This window comes from Nothobranchius furzeri, chromosome 14 (assembly GCF_043380555.1).
Source record: "Nothobranchius furzeri strain GRZ-AD chromosome 14, NfurGRZ-RIMD1, whole genome shotgun sequence".
NCBI lineage: Eukaryota > Metazoa > Chordata > Actinopteri > Cyprinodontiformes > Nothobranchiidae > Nothobranchius > Nothobranchius furzeri.
The window spans coordinates 24,627,111-24,642,792 of record NC_091754.1 but is presented as its reverse complement, the minus strand read 5'-3'; the positions used below and the strand labels follow the sequence as shown (position 1 = coordinate 24,642,792).

At 38.9% G+C, this 15,682-nt stretch overlaps 1 protein-coding gene across 2 annotated transcripts in view; it reads right to left on the bottom strand.

The window, feature by feature from the left end:
• Nucleotides 1-15,682, bottom strand: part of cckbrb (cholecystokinin B receptor b) — a 39,622-nt gene that overhangs the window by 5,095 nt on the left and 18,845 nt on the right. For both annotated transcript variants that reach the window (XM_054746840.2, XM_015966263.3), the window contains 3 exons: nucleotides 11,780-12,031; nucleotides 872-1,133; nucleotides 228-355 (listed from right to left, as the gene is read on the bottom strand). In XM_054746840.2, coding sequence (XP_054602815.1) covers nucleotides 228-355; nucleotides 872-1,133; nucleotides 11,780-12,008 — 619 coding nt within the window. In that variant the 5' untranslated portion in view covers nucleotides 12,009-12,031. The remainder of the gene's footprint in view (nucleotides 1-227; nucleotides 356-871; nucleotides 1,134-11,779; nucleotides 12,032-15,682) is intronic.

Sequence of the window (15,682 nt, the reverse complement as noted above, 5' to 3'; positions counted from 1 at the left end):
GCCATTTCAGAAATCCATTTACCTTAAAACATGACATTTTGCTGTGTGGTGTTTTATTCTCAACACATCTCATTTTTATTTAAACTTGTATTTTTCAAAAGACATTTTTATACAATTCTGTCCGCTTTTTATATTTCTAGCTAAACTGCATTCAGCTACATCAAGTCAATCTTTAACCGACTGTTTTCTGTCCTTTTTTCCCATTCATGTTGCGTACGTATTCTCACCAGTTGAGTCTTTTTTGTGGCCCATCTCAAATTGGATGCCTCGATAAAGTTCCCTAGAGATCAGACCATAGGCGACAATCATCACCACGCCTGGAATTGCGAAGAGAACGAGCAGAAGTAGAATGTACCTAAGAGAGGAGCAAGATGGATTGTGAGAAAAATCCTGAAGAAGGAAATTAACGAAAATATCCCTGCAGATATATTTTCATGCCAAATAATGCATGACGTAGTTTTTGAAATCTTAACTTGGGCCGTTGATTTGATGTGCAGAATGTTTACTTTATACCTTCTCTTGTACCTCCTCTTGTACCTCTTATACCTATATTCTTGTGATTTGCTGCTATATAAATAAACTGAATTTTATTTAATAATGTGTGCATCTCAAGTACTTGTAGAGTTATTAAAGTGATTAAAAAGAGCTTCCTGTAATACTGCACTGCAAAAACAGTCAAACCTATTACACGTGTGATTTTTGGTGCTTCATAGGTTGATTTCACTCTCTACTTGGTGGTACATGGTAGTACTGTTGCCTCACAGCTAGAGGGTAACATGTTCAACTCCTCGCTGACCATTACGTGTTTCGGTAATCCTGCTTTACTCATTGTGGTTTGTTACATTCTGATTTCTGTTCCAAAACCACTGACCAGATCTGCTCTGCAGACTCCAGGGGCCACTTGTGACGACACCGATGTGCTGTGGTGTTGTCGGCGCGCTGGAAAGAATCCAGGTGACTGATGATTGGATAGGGGATCATGATGATGAAGGCCAGCACCCATGTAGCAGCGATCACTCTGTAGGCATGGGAACGGGTCTGCCACACCCTCGACTTCAGGGGATTACAGATGGCACTGTAGCGCTCAATGGCTATGGCAACCAGGCTGAACGTGGAGATGCTCACTGATGTGCCTGAAGGAGAACACAACAGGTTATTTGAAAACAAAATGGACATACAAAGAACTGTTGCTGCGTGTTCTTCTAATTTCTATTCAACAGAGTAAAAATATTTAAATAATACTGGCTGGAGCTCAGAGTAAGCAGATAAAGTGTGAAAAAACGAGTCTGGTGATGTGAAAGTAATATCTGTAACTGCTACAAAAACACGAAACCACGCCTGGAGAAGAATACAGGATGAAGTGAAGAAGTGGGGACAGTTATCTGGATTTTATTGTAAAGGAAATCATGTTGGCCTCAGCCCGTGATATGATCCGCCATCTTCCTCCTCAAAAGGCGAGACAGGAAATTACTCTTTACCTCTCTTATCCACGTCCACAGAGACAATATAAACTGTATGTGTGTGATTTGGGAGGGTACAGGGTGGAGTGGACAGAATGAGAACACAGATCCAGGTTGTCGAAGCTTGAGAGCTCATATTAGTAATGTTAATATTGAATTTTTGTATTCCGTACTTAATCTCTTTTTGCTGTCAAACTTCAGTGTTTGGTCGAGACTTTTCCATCATTTGAACTAAAATGTTCTTTGTCACTTTTTTTACATTTGCTTTTTAAATTTTTGTTAAAAATGTTCAACTCTAATTTACTATTTTATTTTGGAAGGTGTTTCCTGAAGTTGCTCAGATTTCACTGCAGGCTTAACACATTGAGATTGGCATTACTTATTACAAATATTCATTTAAAATAGTTAAGTTAAATCAAATAACAACTGTTAAAAGGGTAACACTTTATATTAGGGTCCCTTTATTGAAGTTACTTAGTGCATTATTGAGCATTCATAAACAAAATATCCCTTTAATAACAGTCCTGATATTGTTAATTATTTAGTGTCTTTAAGGTTAGGACAGTGTGTGCACTTATAGCAATGCATTATTTAATATTATTAATATTAGACAGCTATTAATGCTTTATTTAATAGTTTATCAATGCCTAATAATGCACGACCGAATGTTCACAAAGGGACCCTTATTGTAAAGTGTTACCATTAAACGTAGAATTGGTTTGATCTCTTATTTGAACAAATAGTTCCCCCTTTGGGGCACAGACAATAATATTTTTATTTATCCAGTTTCAGCAGAAAATTAAAGCAAAAAATGGAACAGGGTGTGGAGTCTAAAAATGAAATAGATTATTTTATTTTATATACATACATTTTAGGAGGATAAAGCCTCTTAAAATGAAACATTTAGTTTCTGAGAGAGTTCTCCTTCACAATTATATTATTTGGGATTTTCAGATTTATAATAGTAATAATAATAATAATAATAATAATAATAATAATAATAATAATAATAATAATAATGATAATGATACATTTGATTTAAAAGCACATTTCAAAACACCAAAGGATAAAAACAGATAAAACACAATAAAAATACTGTAAAATACCAGAATAAAACACATCAAACAGTCATTTTCTATTATAAGTTATAGAATTTCTTGAAATCAAACAGCTATTTATAATTAAAGTAAATATTTCTATGTTTTCAAATAATAATAATAAAAATAATATTGATGATGATGATGATGATGATGATGATGATGATGATGATGATGATGATGATGATGATGATGAAAGTGACTGCCTTTGTTGTAAACAAAAAAGACACCATAAGGGCAGGAAGGCTTACTATGATCAAAAGGCCTCACATTCTGAACTTAACATTGGTGATAAGGCCTGGTGCTACAACTTTGCTCCTCAGTCCGGTCACACAAAAGTCTCTTCTGGTAAGAAACTTACCCAGCTAAGAAACTTTTGCCGAAGTGGTCAGGTCCATACCTGATCACTGAAAAACTCTCTCTGGTCGTGTATCTGATCAAAATCACCAAAAGTAACAAAGATCCCGTCTATAAGTGGGTCCATAGGAACCAAATCAAACCTCACAAGGGTTCCACAAAATGCCCTGTGTGTGTGTTTTGATACTTTGCTGAGTTTCACCAGATGTCCTAGATTCCTGAGATAACATCGCCGTCTCATCGACTGAGTCTGCTGCCTGCTGCTCTGAGTTCCGGTTCTTCCGGAGTTCTGGACGTCTGTTTGGCCTTGGCACCCAAAATGCCTTGAGACGGCCCTGGGAGTGTGACTGAGTTTTGAAGGTGATCTGTATTGTATCAAATGTATAAATATTACATGTGTATAACTTATTGTTTTATACAGGTAAAAACATGTAGTGAAGATAAATACCTATATTTTACTTTCAAACATTTTTCTTTGTTTTCTGATTTTTATTTAACTATTTCCTGTCCTGCCTGTCTCTCAACTTCCTGCATCTCCTCTAAACTCTCCAGAAAAACTGATGTCTGGATTCTTACTTTTTCACCTCATCAGTTACTTTTGAGCAGATTAAAGGGATCTCCTGACCGCAAAGCGGAGAGCGCGTTTCGATGCTGCGTCAGTGAGGTGAAATCACCACAGCACATGATGAGCGAGTGCGTCAGGCACGATTAAAAGACGGAGTACCAGAGGACATGAACGATCATGTGTTAATTATAGTTTTTGGTTGCACCACTTTGAGAATGGACCGTGCGCAGAACGCAGCTGCCTGGAGCGCACCAACGATCAGTGCTCTGCCGCTCTCTGTGTCATGGTTTGTGCTGAGTCTAACTGTGTTGTGCTGAGTTTTTCTGTGTGCAGGTGGGTGTGCCTGGAGAGCAGCTGCTGCCTATCTGCTCATCAGTGGTCAGGAGATTTAAGGAGCGTCGGGAAAACTCATCAGTGCCGGGTGATACTCAACATTGGGTAGAACTCGTGAAAGTACCTTGCCAGTGTTTGAAATTTATTTTATCTCCTGTGTACCTCGCCTTCCTGAACTCATCTTTCTGTTTTCCTCTGACCTCCTCAGGAGCTTCTCCTCCTCCAACCAAACCTCCACCATCTGAAAATAGTCTCACCGGATTTCAACCCTGCCTGCCAGCCCGTCGCTCGCCCCTGACCGCCTGCTCTCCTACCCCCACCTGCCAACCTGGACAACCCGAACTCTGGTGCTCAGCTCCCAGCCACACCCGACACTCACTCGACCAGCTCAGCCAGCCATGACTTGTCTCCCCCCTCTCTATGCCTTTACCAACAACCAGGAAACCGTAAGCTACTAACTCATATTCCTCACATGGTCAATCTGCAAATACTCACTCCTGTCTTCGCTCTAGAACAGCCTTTCTCAAATCGGGGTACGCGTACCCCTGGGGGTACGTAAAGAAACTCCAGGGGGTACGTGAGAAAATGCACATTCATTTAAAAAAATAGTATCCATGGAAAATCTTTAAAAAATAATTATTTAACAAATACTTTCCTAAAATGTTTATTAATTGAGTAAAAGTTCATAAAACGTGTTTTATATTCAGTAGAAATAGGCTAAATTTATTACCCAAAATCCCAGAGTCCCCCCCCCCCCCCCCCCCCCCCCCATTTTAAGATGGTTTACTCCAACCTGTCATATAACGCCTGGCATCATCAGTCACTCACTTGGATCAGCGATGGACGCGTGGCTGAAGCGCAGCAGCAATTCTTTGGAAAACATGGAGGGACAAGTGGCCAAGAAGGCCAAACCAGAGCCGGCAAAATTCCGGCTGTATCTTGAAGATTATGTTTTATTTGGATTTACTTCCACGAGTTGCAACCCACCCAAGGCACTGTGTTTTTTCTGTGGGGAGAAATTAGCTAACAGTAGCATGAAGCCAGCACATCTGCAGCGCCATCTTACGACAAAACATGGATGTCATGTTGGTAAGCCACCGGATTTTTTTAAGAGGAAACTGTCTGAATTCAGATCATCTCAAGACACGATGCGGAAGGCCTCCACAACATCAGCCAAAGCCCTGGAGGCGTCTTATGCAGTGGCTTTGCTCGTAGCTAAAGCCAAGAAGCCATTCACCATCGCTGAAGACCTCCTCCTTCCCGCGGCTGTAGTGCTGGCTGAGACGATGCTGGACAAACGCGCAGCAGAGACATTAAAGACCGTGCCTTTGTCAAACGACACTATTTGCCGCAGAATCGAGAAAATGGGGACAGACATTGTCGAGCAAGTTGTGGGAAAACTTAGCGACTCCTTTTCACTCCAGCTGGATGAGTCCACAGATGTCAGTGGAAATGCACAACTTGTTGCTTTTGTGAGGTACGTTGATACTGATGACATTTATGAGCACATACTATTCTGCAAAAGCTTGGAAGGGAAAACAACAGGAGAGGACATATTTAATGTTGTCAATGGCGCTTTCTGTGAATATGGTTTGAGCTGGAAGTCCTGCAGCAGCATCTGTACAGACGCGGCAGCATCAATGACGGGCCGCGCGAAAGGGCTGATAGCGCGCATTAAAAAAGAAAACCCCGACGTGATGTGGACTCACTGTGTCATACACAGGGAAGCATTGGCATCCAAGAAAATGAGCCCTGTGTTACATGACGTTTTGAACAGCAGCATCAAAGTGATCAACTTCATTAAGTCAAGGCCACTTAATGCGCGCCTGTTTTCCCGCCTCTGTGAAAATATGGGAGCTGAACACACACAACTGCTGCTGCACACAGAAGTGCGCTGGCTCTCTCGAGGGAAAATACTCAACCGGCTGTTGGAATTAAGATCCGAAGTGCACGCCTTTCTGACTGAGCACAGATCTCCCCATGCCACCTTGTTCCAGGACACAGATTGGCTTGCAAAGCTGTGTTATCTGGCAGATATATTCAGCAAACTGAACGAACTGAATACATCTCTGCAGGGCAAGAACTCCAGCATTTTAAACCTGTATGACAAGGTGGGTGGCTTCCTGAAGAAAGCAGAACTGTGGAGGAGGGCCTGTGCACAGGAGGATTTCACCTGCTTTCCTCAGCTGGATGATTTTCTCTCTAGTGAGGATGTGGACAGAGCACAGGTCAAGTTGATCATCGTGGAACATTTGACCAAGTTGATTCAGGATTTTCATTCCTATTTTCCTGACATGGAGGAGAAATCTGCACAGCTGGATTGGGTGAGAAACCCATTTCTCTTGTCTGAAGCGAACCGAAGAAAGCTCCCTGTCACCTATCAGGAAAAACTCTTGGAAGTGTCATCTGACCGTGGCCTCCAGATGAAATTTTCCATGTGCACTCTTTCACAGTTTTGGGTGTATGTGAAGCAGGAGCACCATGACATGGGACAGAAAGCTTTGGAGCAGCTACTACCCTTTGCCTCCACATATTTATGTGAGGCCTCCTTCTCTGCAATGACACTGATCAAGACAAAGCAGAGAAGCAGACTGTGTCTAGAAAAGTGCTTGATCACAGCAGTTGCCTCCCTGCCACCAAGGATGAAAAAGATCATCAGTGAAGCACAAGCCCAAGTGTCTCACTAAAAGGTCTGTAATAACACTCCGTTCAGTGCAGTAATGTTAAGATTTCAGTATTATTTTGATTTTAAAAAATATATTTTGAGATTTAAATGTGTTTTTAGCAATTATTGTTTTTATTTAAAATTAAGTTAATGATTTTTTTAGAGAACAGATATACTATGATCCCAAAAGAGGACACTTTATGTTGATATGTTTTTTTATGTGCACAAATCTTTAATTATAATTAGCTTAATCATTTCTTTGGCCTGTATTTGATTTTTTTTTAAATATTTCTAGTTATATATATATATATATATATATATATATATATATATTTTTTTTTTTCAAATAGTTCAAGAGAGACTACTCAAAATTTGCAGTGTTTTGCACATTAATGGATTGTTCAATGGGTAATCTTATGGTTTTAAATAGTTATATGGCGACTGTTTTCAATTAATTGATTAGAATCACATTTTAGTGATGAAAAATATTTCCAAAACATTTAGTAATGGATTATTAATATTTAAAATATTTGAAGTAGTTTTTTTTCTTCAAATGGTTGAATTTTGTACTTGTTTATCAGTTCCAAAATTTAATAAATCAGTCACTGAAGGCACCGTGCTCTGTTTAAGGTCTTTTGTTTCTTACAACCAAAAATGCTTTTGCGCTCATTAGGGGGTACTCGGCTGAAAAAAATATTTCACAGGGGGTACATCAGTCAAAAAAGGTTGAGTACCACTGCTCTAGAACTCTACCGGAACCACCCGAACTCAGACCATTATCTTCACCGCCCATCATACATAAAAATAAACCCTTTTTACTTACCTTTGTCTCAGTGTGTGATTCTGCATGTCAAGGGTCAAGAAGCTACAGCCCAACATGACACTCTGTGCTCTCCACTCAAAAGAACCCCGGTAGCTGAGAGTCCATAAATGATGTAATATAGGTGGAAACATTTTCCTGACTCTCCCTGGATGTGTAGGATATCCAGCTCCCCCATAATTTGATCCATACTCCAGGATGAAAAACCGGGCAGTATCATCAATACAAGAACCCACCCCCGGACAGAGAGTGAAAAGTGGAAATGTCTGGCCTCCTGGTTTGATGCCAGCTCTGGTTTTCTACATGCAGCTTATGGAAGATTTAAACACAAAATGGGAGACTATCTTAAATGTGAAACAGAGCCTGATCGTGCTTCTCTCCAGGTCAGTGCATGTCGGCACGGAGCGCACGCGGGGTGTGGGGTGGTGCATTCAAGAGTTGGGGTTGCCAAGCCGTTGCTTGGCCCAATCTTGGGGTTGCTTTAGCAACCCCTAGCTACCGCCTGGTGCCGCCCATGCACCCAAGGTCCTACACTCTCTGTGTAAAAGCCAGGCTGCTGCATTCCTCACAACCTACTCAAAGACTCCATGACTTTACAGTTATAAGTTAAATAATCATAAAGTGGTGTGAAAAACTATTTGCCCACTTCCTGATTTCTTATTCTTTTGCCTGTTTGTCACACAAAATGTTTCTGATTGTCAAACACATTTAACCATTAGTCAAAGATAACACAAGTAAACACAAAATGCAGTTTTGAAGTTATGGTTTTTATTTTTTAGGTAGAGAACTAAATCCAAATCTTCATTGCTCTGTGTGAAAAAGTAATTGCCCCCTAAACCTAATAACTGGTTGGGCCTCCCTTAGCAGCAATAACTGCAATCAAGCGTTTGCAATAACTTGCTACGAGTCTTTTACAGTGCTCTGGAGGAATTTTGGCCCACTCATCTTTGCAGAATTGTTGTAATTCAGCTTTATTTGAGGGTTTTCTAGCATGAACCGCCTTTTTAAGGTCATGCCATAGAATCTCAATAGGATTCAGGTCAGGACTTTGACAAGGCCACTCCAGAGTCTTCATTTTGTTGTTCTTCAGCCACTCAGAGGTGTTTTTTCTGGTGTGTTTTTGGTCACTGTCCTGCTGCAGCACCCAAGATCGCTTCAGCTTTAGTTGACGAACAGATGGCCGGGCATTCTCCTTCAGGATATTTTGGTAGACAGTAGAATTCATTGTTCCATTTATCACAGCAAGCCTTCCAGTTCCTGAAGCAGCAAAAAGACCCCAGACCATCACACCACCACCACCACATTTTACTGCTGGTATGATGTTCTTTGTCTTAAATGCTGTGTTACTTCAATGCCAGATGTAACGGGACATTTGCCTTCCAAAAAGTTCAACTTTTGTCTCATCAGTCCACAAGGTATTTTCCCAAAAGTCTTGGCAATCATTGAGATGTTTCTTAGCAAAATTGAGAAGAGCCCTAATGTTCTTTTTGCGTAACAGTGGTTTGTGTTTTGGAAATCTGCCATGCTTAAAGGACTGCATTTCAGCTGCTTTAGTTTTATTTTAATGAGCCAACCAACTTGTGTCTGTGATGCGTGCATCTCCATGGGAGACCATCCAATGCATTAGGTCAGTAAAGATTTCATTGTACAGTTTTGTTACATATTATCATGAAATAAAACTGCCAGTGCAATATTCATAAAAAACACAAAGCATAGCATGCATACAGCCCCAATGATTTGGAGTCTGTTTCTTGAAATCTTCCTTCTTCACAATACAAAGCACAACCTGTTAATTGATAGAAAAATATGTTGCCATGTTACACTTTAGGAAACCATGATCCACTATTATGTGGCCTTTATGTGGCTCTCGTTGGGCCACTGTTGGCTTAAGTACCTGTAGCACCAATTTATCAGATTAGGTATTGCTTCAGGCTTGACTTCTTCCAGCAGTCAAACAAACACTACTGAAAACATTTATTGCAAACAACTAGTTAAGTCAAATTCACTCTGTGCTCTAATCTCACAACCTCTCCCTCCTTAACAGGATCAGTACTTTCCTCAGATTGTTTTCAAGGATGTAAGTAAATTCCAAATGTGTTATTATTATCAGTGTTACATTATGATATAATTGAATCATATGTAGCGTTGTTCATCTACATAACTAGAGTTATTTAGATATATTTATATTTATATTTAGTCATCTATACTTACTTATCTATTTAGTAAGCTTTTACTTTTAGCATGACTCTCTAATATTTTGCTTTTACTGTATTATACCTTGTTCTTTTTTTCTATTGTATTATGCTGCTGAGAGACCGCTGCTTGTCAAACACATTTCATTGCAATGTTGACCCTGTGCTAACTTGCATATGACAAATAAACTAAACTAAACTAAAACTAAGAATTTAATGCTGTTGCTATACAGCTCTGCTAAATTCTGAGAAAGATCAAATGATTTGGTAATGAAACTTATATATATATATATATATATATATATATATATATATATATATATATATATATATATATATATATATATACATATATATCCACGGATATTTCTATAGTCGATAGAAATTCATACACCAACTGGCTTGGTCTATATTTAATCCAAAGATTAATATTTAATTTATGGGATTTAAATTAATAGCAAAAGTTTATTTATTAATTCAGAAGATTTAAAGAGATTTTTGTTCGTTCAGTGACCAAATATACACCACTCTGTGTTCTACCTCACCATTCAGACGACCCTCTGTTTGGATCCGGAGGTCAAGGGAGGATGTTGATCAGCCTCAGGGTACTCGGTCCGGTAGAGGAGACCAGTGGTACCGACTCTCTGGTCATCAACAGGTGTTGAGTTTGCGTCTTAAATTAACTCTGAAGGAGTTTTGCGTCAGCTTGTTGCAGATGGCATTTCTTGTTGAAGCATTTCTATCAGCGTTACAGAAAAGTTTTTAGTAGAGGTTTCGAGCGGCCGACCCGATACCCTAGACTTTCTCGTGCCACGGAGAGATTTTGGTGAGCTCAAGAACTGAACTTGAACTGAGGAGGTTTGGTTTTAACATACCTCAGAACATTCCCTCTGAGAGATAGAAAGCTTGGTGTTATGGAACAAAGACGTGAGTGTAGTTACCTTTACCCTGACTTCTGTGTCCTGCATGGTGTGTATAAGTGCGCATGACCTTCTGTCACTGTTAAACATTACTGATTATCATAAATAATAATTATTATTAACCAAAGAATAATAATTAATTTCAGTAATTAAATACATTTATAATGAACCTTGATGATTATTTATGAACCTTGTAATAGGACAGTGAAAAGAGTTTATTAAAAATTATTCTTTTAAATCTTGAAGTGTCCTTCGTCTTGTGGATGGAACAGCAGTCAGATAAAGGCAGTTCAGATTGATCAGAATCAGAAAAGGTTTATTGCCATTGTCAGTGAATAAACAATTCACAAACTAGGAACTTGCTATGGTACTAATGTGCTACATATAACATAAATAATAAGATTAAAAAAAGAATAAAATAGAATAAAACTTTCAGCTATAAAAAAATGGCAGGTAAAGGTGGTTTACAGCAGACTTTGTGTCTCCTGTAATGGATAATCTGTAAATAGAAGTACAGCCAGGACAGCTTGACCCAGCTGAGGAAGTGTGACCTTTGGGTCACAAATGAGGCCATTCATGTCGCTACACATACAAGGTTACTTCTTAATAGTTTTGTTGCGATTTGCCAATAAACAGTTACAAAGCTGAATCACTGAACTATTTTATTTATCATACTTTAAAGGTTTAAACCTTTTAAGCTGTGATCAAAAGCTTTTCTGGTCAGATAAAAAATGAAAGAATGATCTCAACTAAAGAAAATGTTTGTGATTTGACCTGTGAGGTTGAGTCGTGAGTGTGGACACTGGTTTCAATCTTTAGAGGGTGTTTAGGAATTGCTGAGGTGCTTAAATGCAGCTCAATCTGAAGTGCATTTTAAAGTCTGTTTTAGGGGAAACGGATTGAGCTACAGTATGAAGCAAAGGTTGTAGGGTGGATATTCTTTGTTCACACTGAACAAAAGCTTTACAAAGTCACGCATAAGCCTCATGCAGAACTGTCCTCCTCCCAAAAGCAATCTTTTCAATCATATTATGACCTCAATTATGCTCCAGGTGCATGTCACCTGTCAAGAATTAGCTGTTAAGTTTTTTCTGGGTTTGTTTTTTTACCATAGATTTTCCAGGGTTTGGCAGTGAACAATTTTGTTATTGTAGCTTTTATCAATCCAAAGTAATAGTTGGAATTAGTGACATCTTGATAAGCCTGGTAAGTGTAAAAAATGTTTATTCTAAGTGATTGCTGCTGTAATGAATAACTTTGCAAAGTAGTTTTTATCTTCATCTTTATTATACATCTATTGATTCTGTATCTTCTTGACTTTGCCTGATTAAAAAATTTAATCCAACAATCATCTCTCCTCTCTTACTCACCCATGAGGTACGACACTATTTTGCACATAGAAGCTCCAAAGATGAAGTCCTTCAGAATGTTGGGGATGAGGGTGAAGGGCATGCAGAATATGGCCATCATCAGGTCACTGACGGCGAGCGACAGCAGGAAGGTGTTGGTGACGGTGCGCATTCGCTTGTTGACAGTAAGCACAACGATGATCAGCAGGTTGCCGAAAACACTCAAAAAGAAGATGAGCGAGTAGAGCATGATCCGTAGTGTGTGGTCGTCTTCTGCGAGAAAAAAAGATAAAAGATCATCAAGTTCTTGATCATGATGAGCAAGTCAAACGTGGTATGCAGGTATTTTACATTGCTCGAGTAACAAGCTGTTGGCTTAATAATTTAATCAGACCTGATATTTCTTTTAAAAAAGATAATTCAAAGAGCTGTCAGATTTTTATTCTAACCCGTCTATATGGAACTAGGATTGGGACAATATTACATGTAACTTGTAACATGTTTTGTAACTGTAAATTTTGTTTCGTAGAATTTATTTCACGTTTTGTAACACATAACTTCGTTTTATAACAAATAAATTTGTTTTGTGACATGTCATTCTCGTTTTGTAACACGCAACTTTTGGTACGTAACATGAAACTTTCATTTTGTAGCTTGCAGAAAAAAGTCTATTTACAAGTTTCAAATCACAACTCTCAAAGCACACATCTCAGTAGGATTACATGTTACTAAACAAAAGTTATGCATTACAGAATTAAAGTTTCATGTTTAAAATTTGAGATTTTTCTGTTACAAAACAAATGTAGCGTCATGAATGTCCTGTTTTTGACCTAAAGGTCATGATCTGCTGTGTCTGCTTGAGCAGAGACATAAAGTCTCTGACAGGCTAATTTACATGAGATATTGGCCAAGGTCTTTCATGCACTCTGCTCATCTGAACTGCTTCACCTCTGTTACAGCTCACAACGAAGACAAAGAACTCTCTTTTGATTAATAAATAATCAACAACTTTGTTATTACCAATAATAATGTGAGCCCAATGTTCAATCAATCTGTGAAATGACAATGTTATTACTTGATATCATATCAAGTAATTATAATCTTGGACAGCTGCACTAGACACGTGATGACACAGAGTAATGCTAAAGTCACATGACACATTTTCTTTTGTCTGATCCAGTCAGAACCTTTGTTTCTGACATGAGGCGTGGTTTTCTGTGGTGTTTGTATAAACCCTTTTTGCATGTCAAATTCTGATTCGCCAGTAAACCAGAATATGACAAATATAAAAACAATTCCACGCCACCTTTTCTTTAGTTCAAAGTGTTCTAGAGAAGTCTCGGACAGGCCATCCGGACTTCCTCTTCAGCCAAAAAACCTCGGCAAGCTGGATAAAATCTGTTGCAAGTTACACCTGACCGCAACGGTTCCTTCAGAATAAAAGCTGGACCTCACGACCCCTTCAGGGTCTCGGAGACGCCAGTGATAACCTGTCGTGACCTGGAAGCATTCCAAGACTAGTTTGGTCGGCACCGCTGCTTTTCTACCGGCTTCGGTTCCAAGGAGGGTCCAAGAGGACCTTGACATTCTGGATCTAACGGAGGCTTCCCCTGGGTATGTAGACCGACAGATGGCGTTTCATGTGTGTTATAAATCTCCGACTAAAGCTTAGAGCGAAACATTCACTCCCACTCAGAACTAAATGCTTCTCCGGATCCTAAGGTTCCGATAACCACATTCCACACGTTTACATCATTCATCATGTCTCACTCCACTTTAGTTCCAACAGTCCACCAAGTGTTTAAGTTAGTCTTGTTTAAATTGTGTAGAAATAAATTTCTTAACTATTTTAAACCTGACTCTCTGTCTTTAATACGAAGTGTCGCTTAATCCCTGCAATAAAAAGTTCTGATCTTCTGCTTAAAATATTCAAAGATCCATGAGATTGACATTTCATATTTCTATGGAATCTCACATTTTACGGTTCAATAGTAGGATGTAAATTACCCATCCTTTACAAAAAAGTTACAGTTACAAAGCATGTTAGAAGTTACAAAACTTGGTACAAGTTATATGTAATATTGTCCCAATCGTAGCTCCATACTTCTTTAGAATCCCACTTTGAAAGATCTGAACAAACACGCATTTGTATTTATGTCCAGATTTAGAAAGTGAAACATGTTTGAACCTGGTATGTTTGCCTGAAAGGGGCATTTGATGGATATCCTGGCAGAAATAACAGTCCTATAGATTTCTAGATACTGAAATAATCTAACAAAAGGGTTTAAGAAAGAGCTGGACATGGCAATTTTAACCTTTCACTCAAATCAAAACACACCCAATAATGGCACCATTGCTCCCTTCTATTTTGGCCAGTGTTACAAAAGTATATATCACCACTGAGGGATCACTGAAAAGCCCACACCTTATCCAAAATGCTGAAGGCAATGAGGACAAGAGGTAGCTGGGAAACTGGGTTTAGACCAATACATGATCCCTGCATTTTCACTGAAACATGTTCTTTTTCCAGTTCTGACTTAATGTATGTTTACAACTCAAAGAAATCATGCATACACTGTAAAAGTGTTATTGTCTGAACACAGGGTTAGGGTTAGGGAGTGGTCAAAATGAAGTTTCTGTTGACCCTACTGTGCAGATAAAGCTACATCATGGGTCAAATATTCATTCATCTGGTAAAATGACCCTTAACAGGATCAAGAAAGGATCTAGTCCAGCTCATGGATACTTTACATTCCGGGTTTTAGCTTTGCTAATGTGGATCTGTACAGAAAAAAGTCACTATAACCTGTGACAGCTGCATTCAGAAGCACCCCCACCCCCACCCCACCCCCCCACCCCACCTTATCTGAGGAACATCTGGCGAGGAAGAACGAGCTAGACTAAAACGTTTTAGGAGCCAGGACAATTTAACAAAGCACGTGCATTGTGGAGGTCTATATTACCCAGAGTGATGCATAAAGGAGATTTTCTGATATCGCTGTGCTGTTTATTTATATATTATATTTATTATTTTGAACAACAACAAAAAAAAAACTTTCATGCATTCATTAGTCTATAGATGATTTTTTTCTTATGCTGCACCTATTGCACTGTAACTGATCACCCCTAAATGTTGCCTTTTATTAGATTCTTAAATATGAATTTAATGCATGTATTTAATTTGATCGGAATGTATTTATGTATTTTGTTTATGCTGTCATGATGCCTTTGCTGTCCTTGCTCCCGGAAAGAACTGAATTGCTTCTGCGTATGAAATGTGCTGTACAAATAAAGCTGCCTTGCCTTTTTTTTCCTAACAACAAATAATCTTTCATGTTACTGTGTATATCTTTATAACTACAGTCAATTACAACAATTTTCAGAACTTTTTTATTTATTTATTTATTTATTTATTGTCATTTTCCAATTTAATTGCAGCTGAATTTAAAGGCCTCATTGTTGCATTAATATAAAGCAAAGTGCATAGCACAGTGGCCTGAGGGATAATCTCCCTTACTGGACCGCGTCTCTCTACAGTCCGTGTTATTTATGTTCTTGCCTCGCCTGCACCTCAGTCTCCTGCTTAGACACAACACGCTCTCCAAAGGTTACGTACTGTGTCTGTATCCTGGGGATTAGAGCTCCCCGTGTGCGCCGCATCTGCACAAGACAAAACCCAACACATATAAGCTCCAGTCCACCAGCACAATAGGTAACAGCATGCGCAAACACACTCAGGAAATAAAATACCACCAGTTCCTCAAAGGCAACAGTAAATCACATTGACTGAAATTTAGAAAACAACTGCTGATGGGTCTTTTCTATTCAAACCTCTAACCAAATTTACCCCCGTCACCATAATTCTTCCTAAAGCTTTTTTATGAGTGTGTTATTCAAGCACCTTGGAAGAGATCACAAATGATT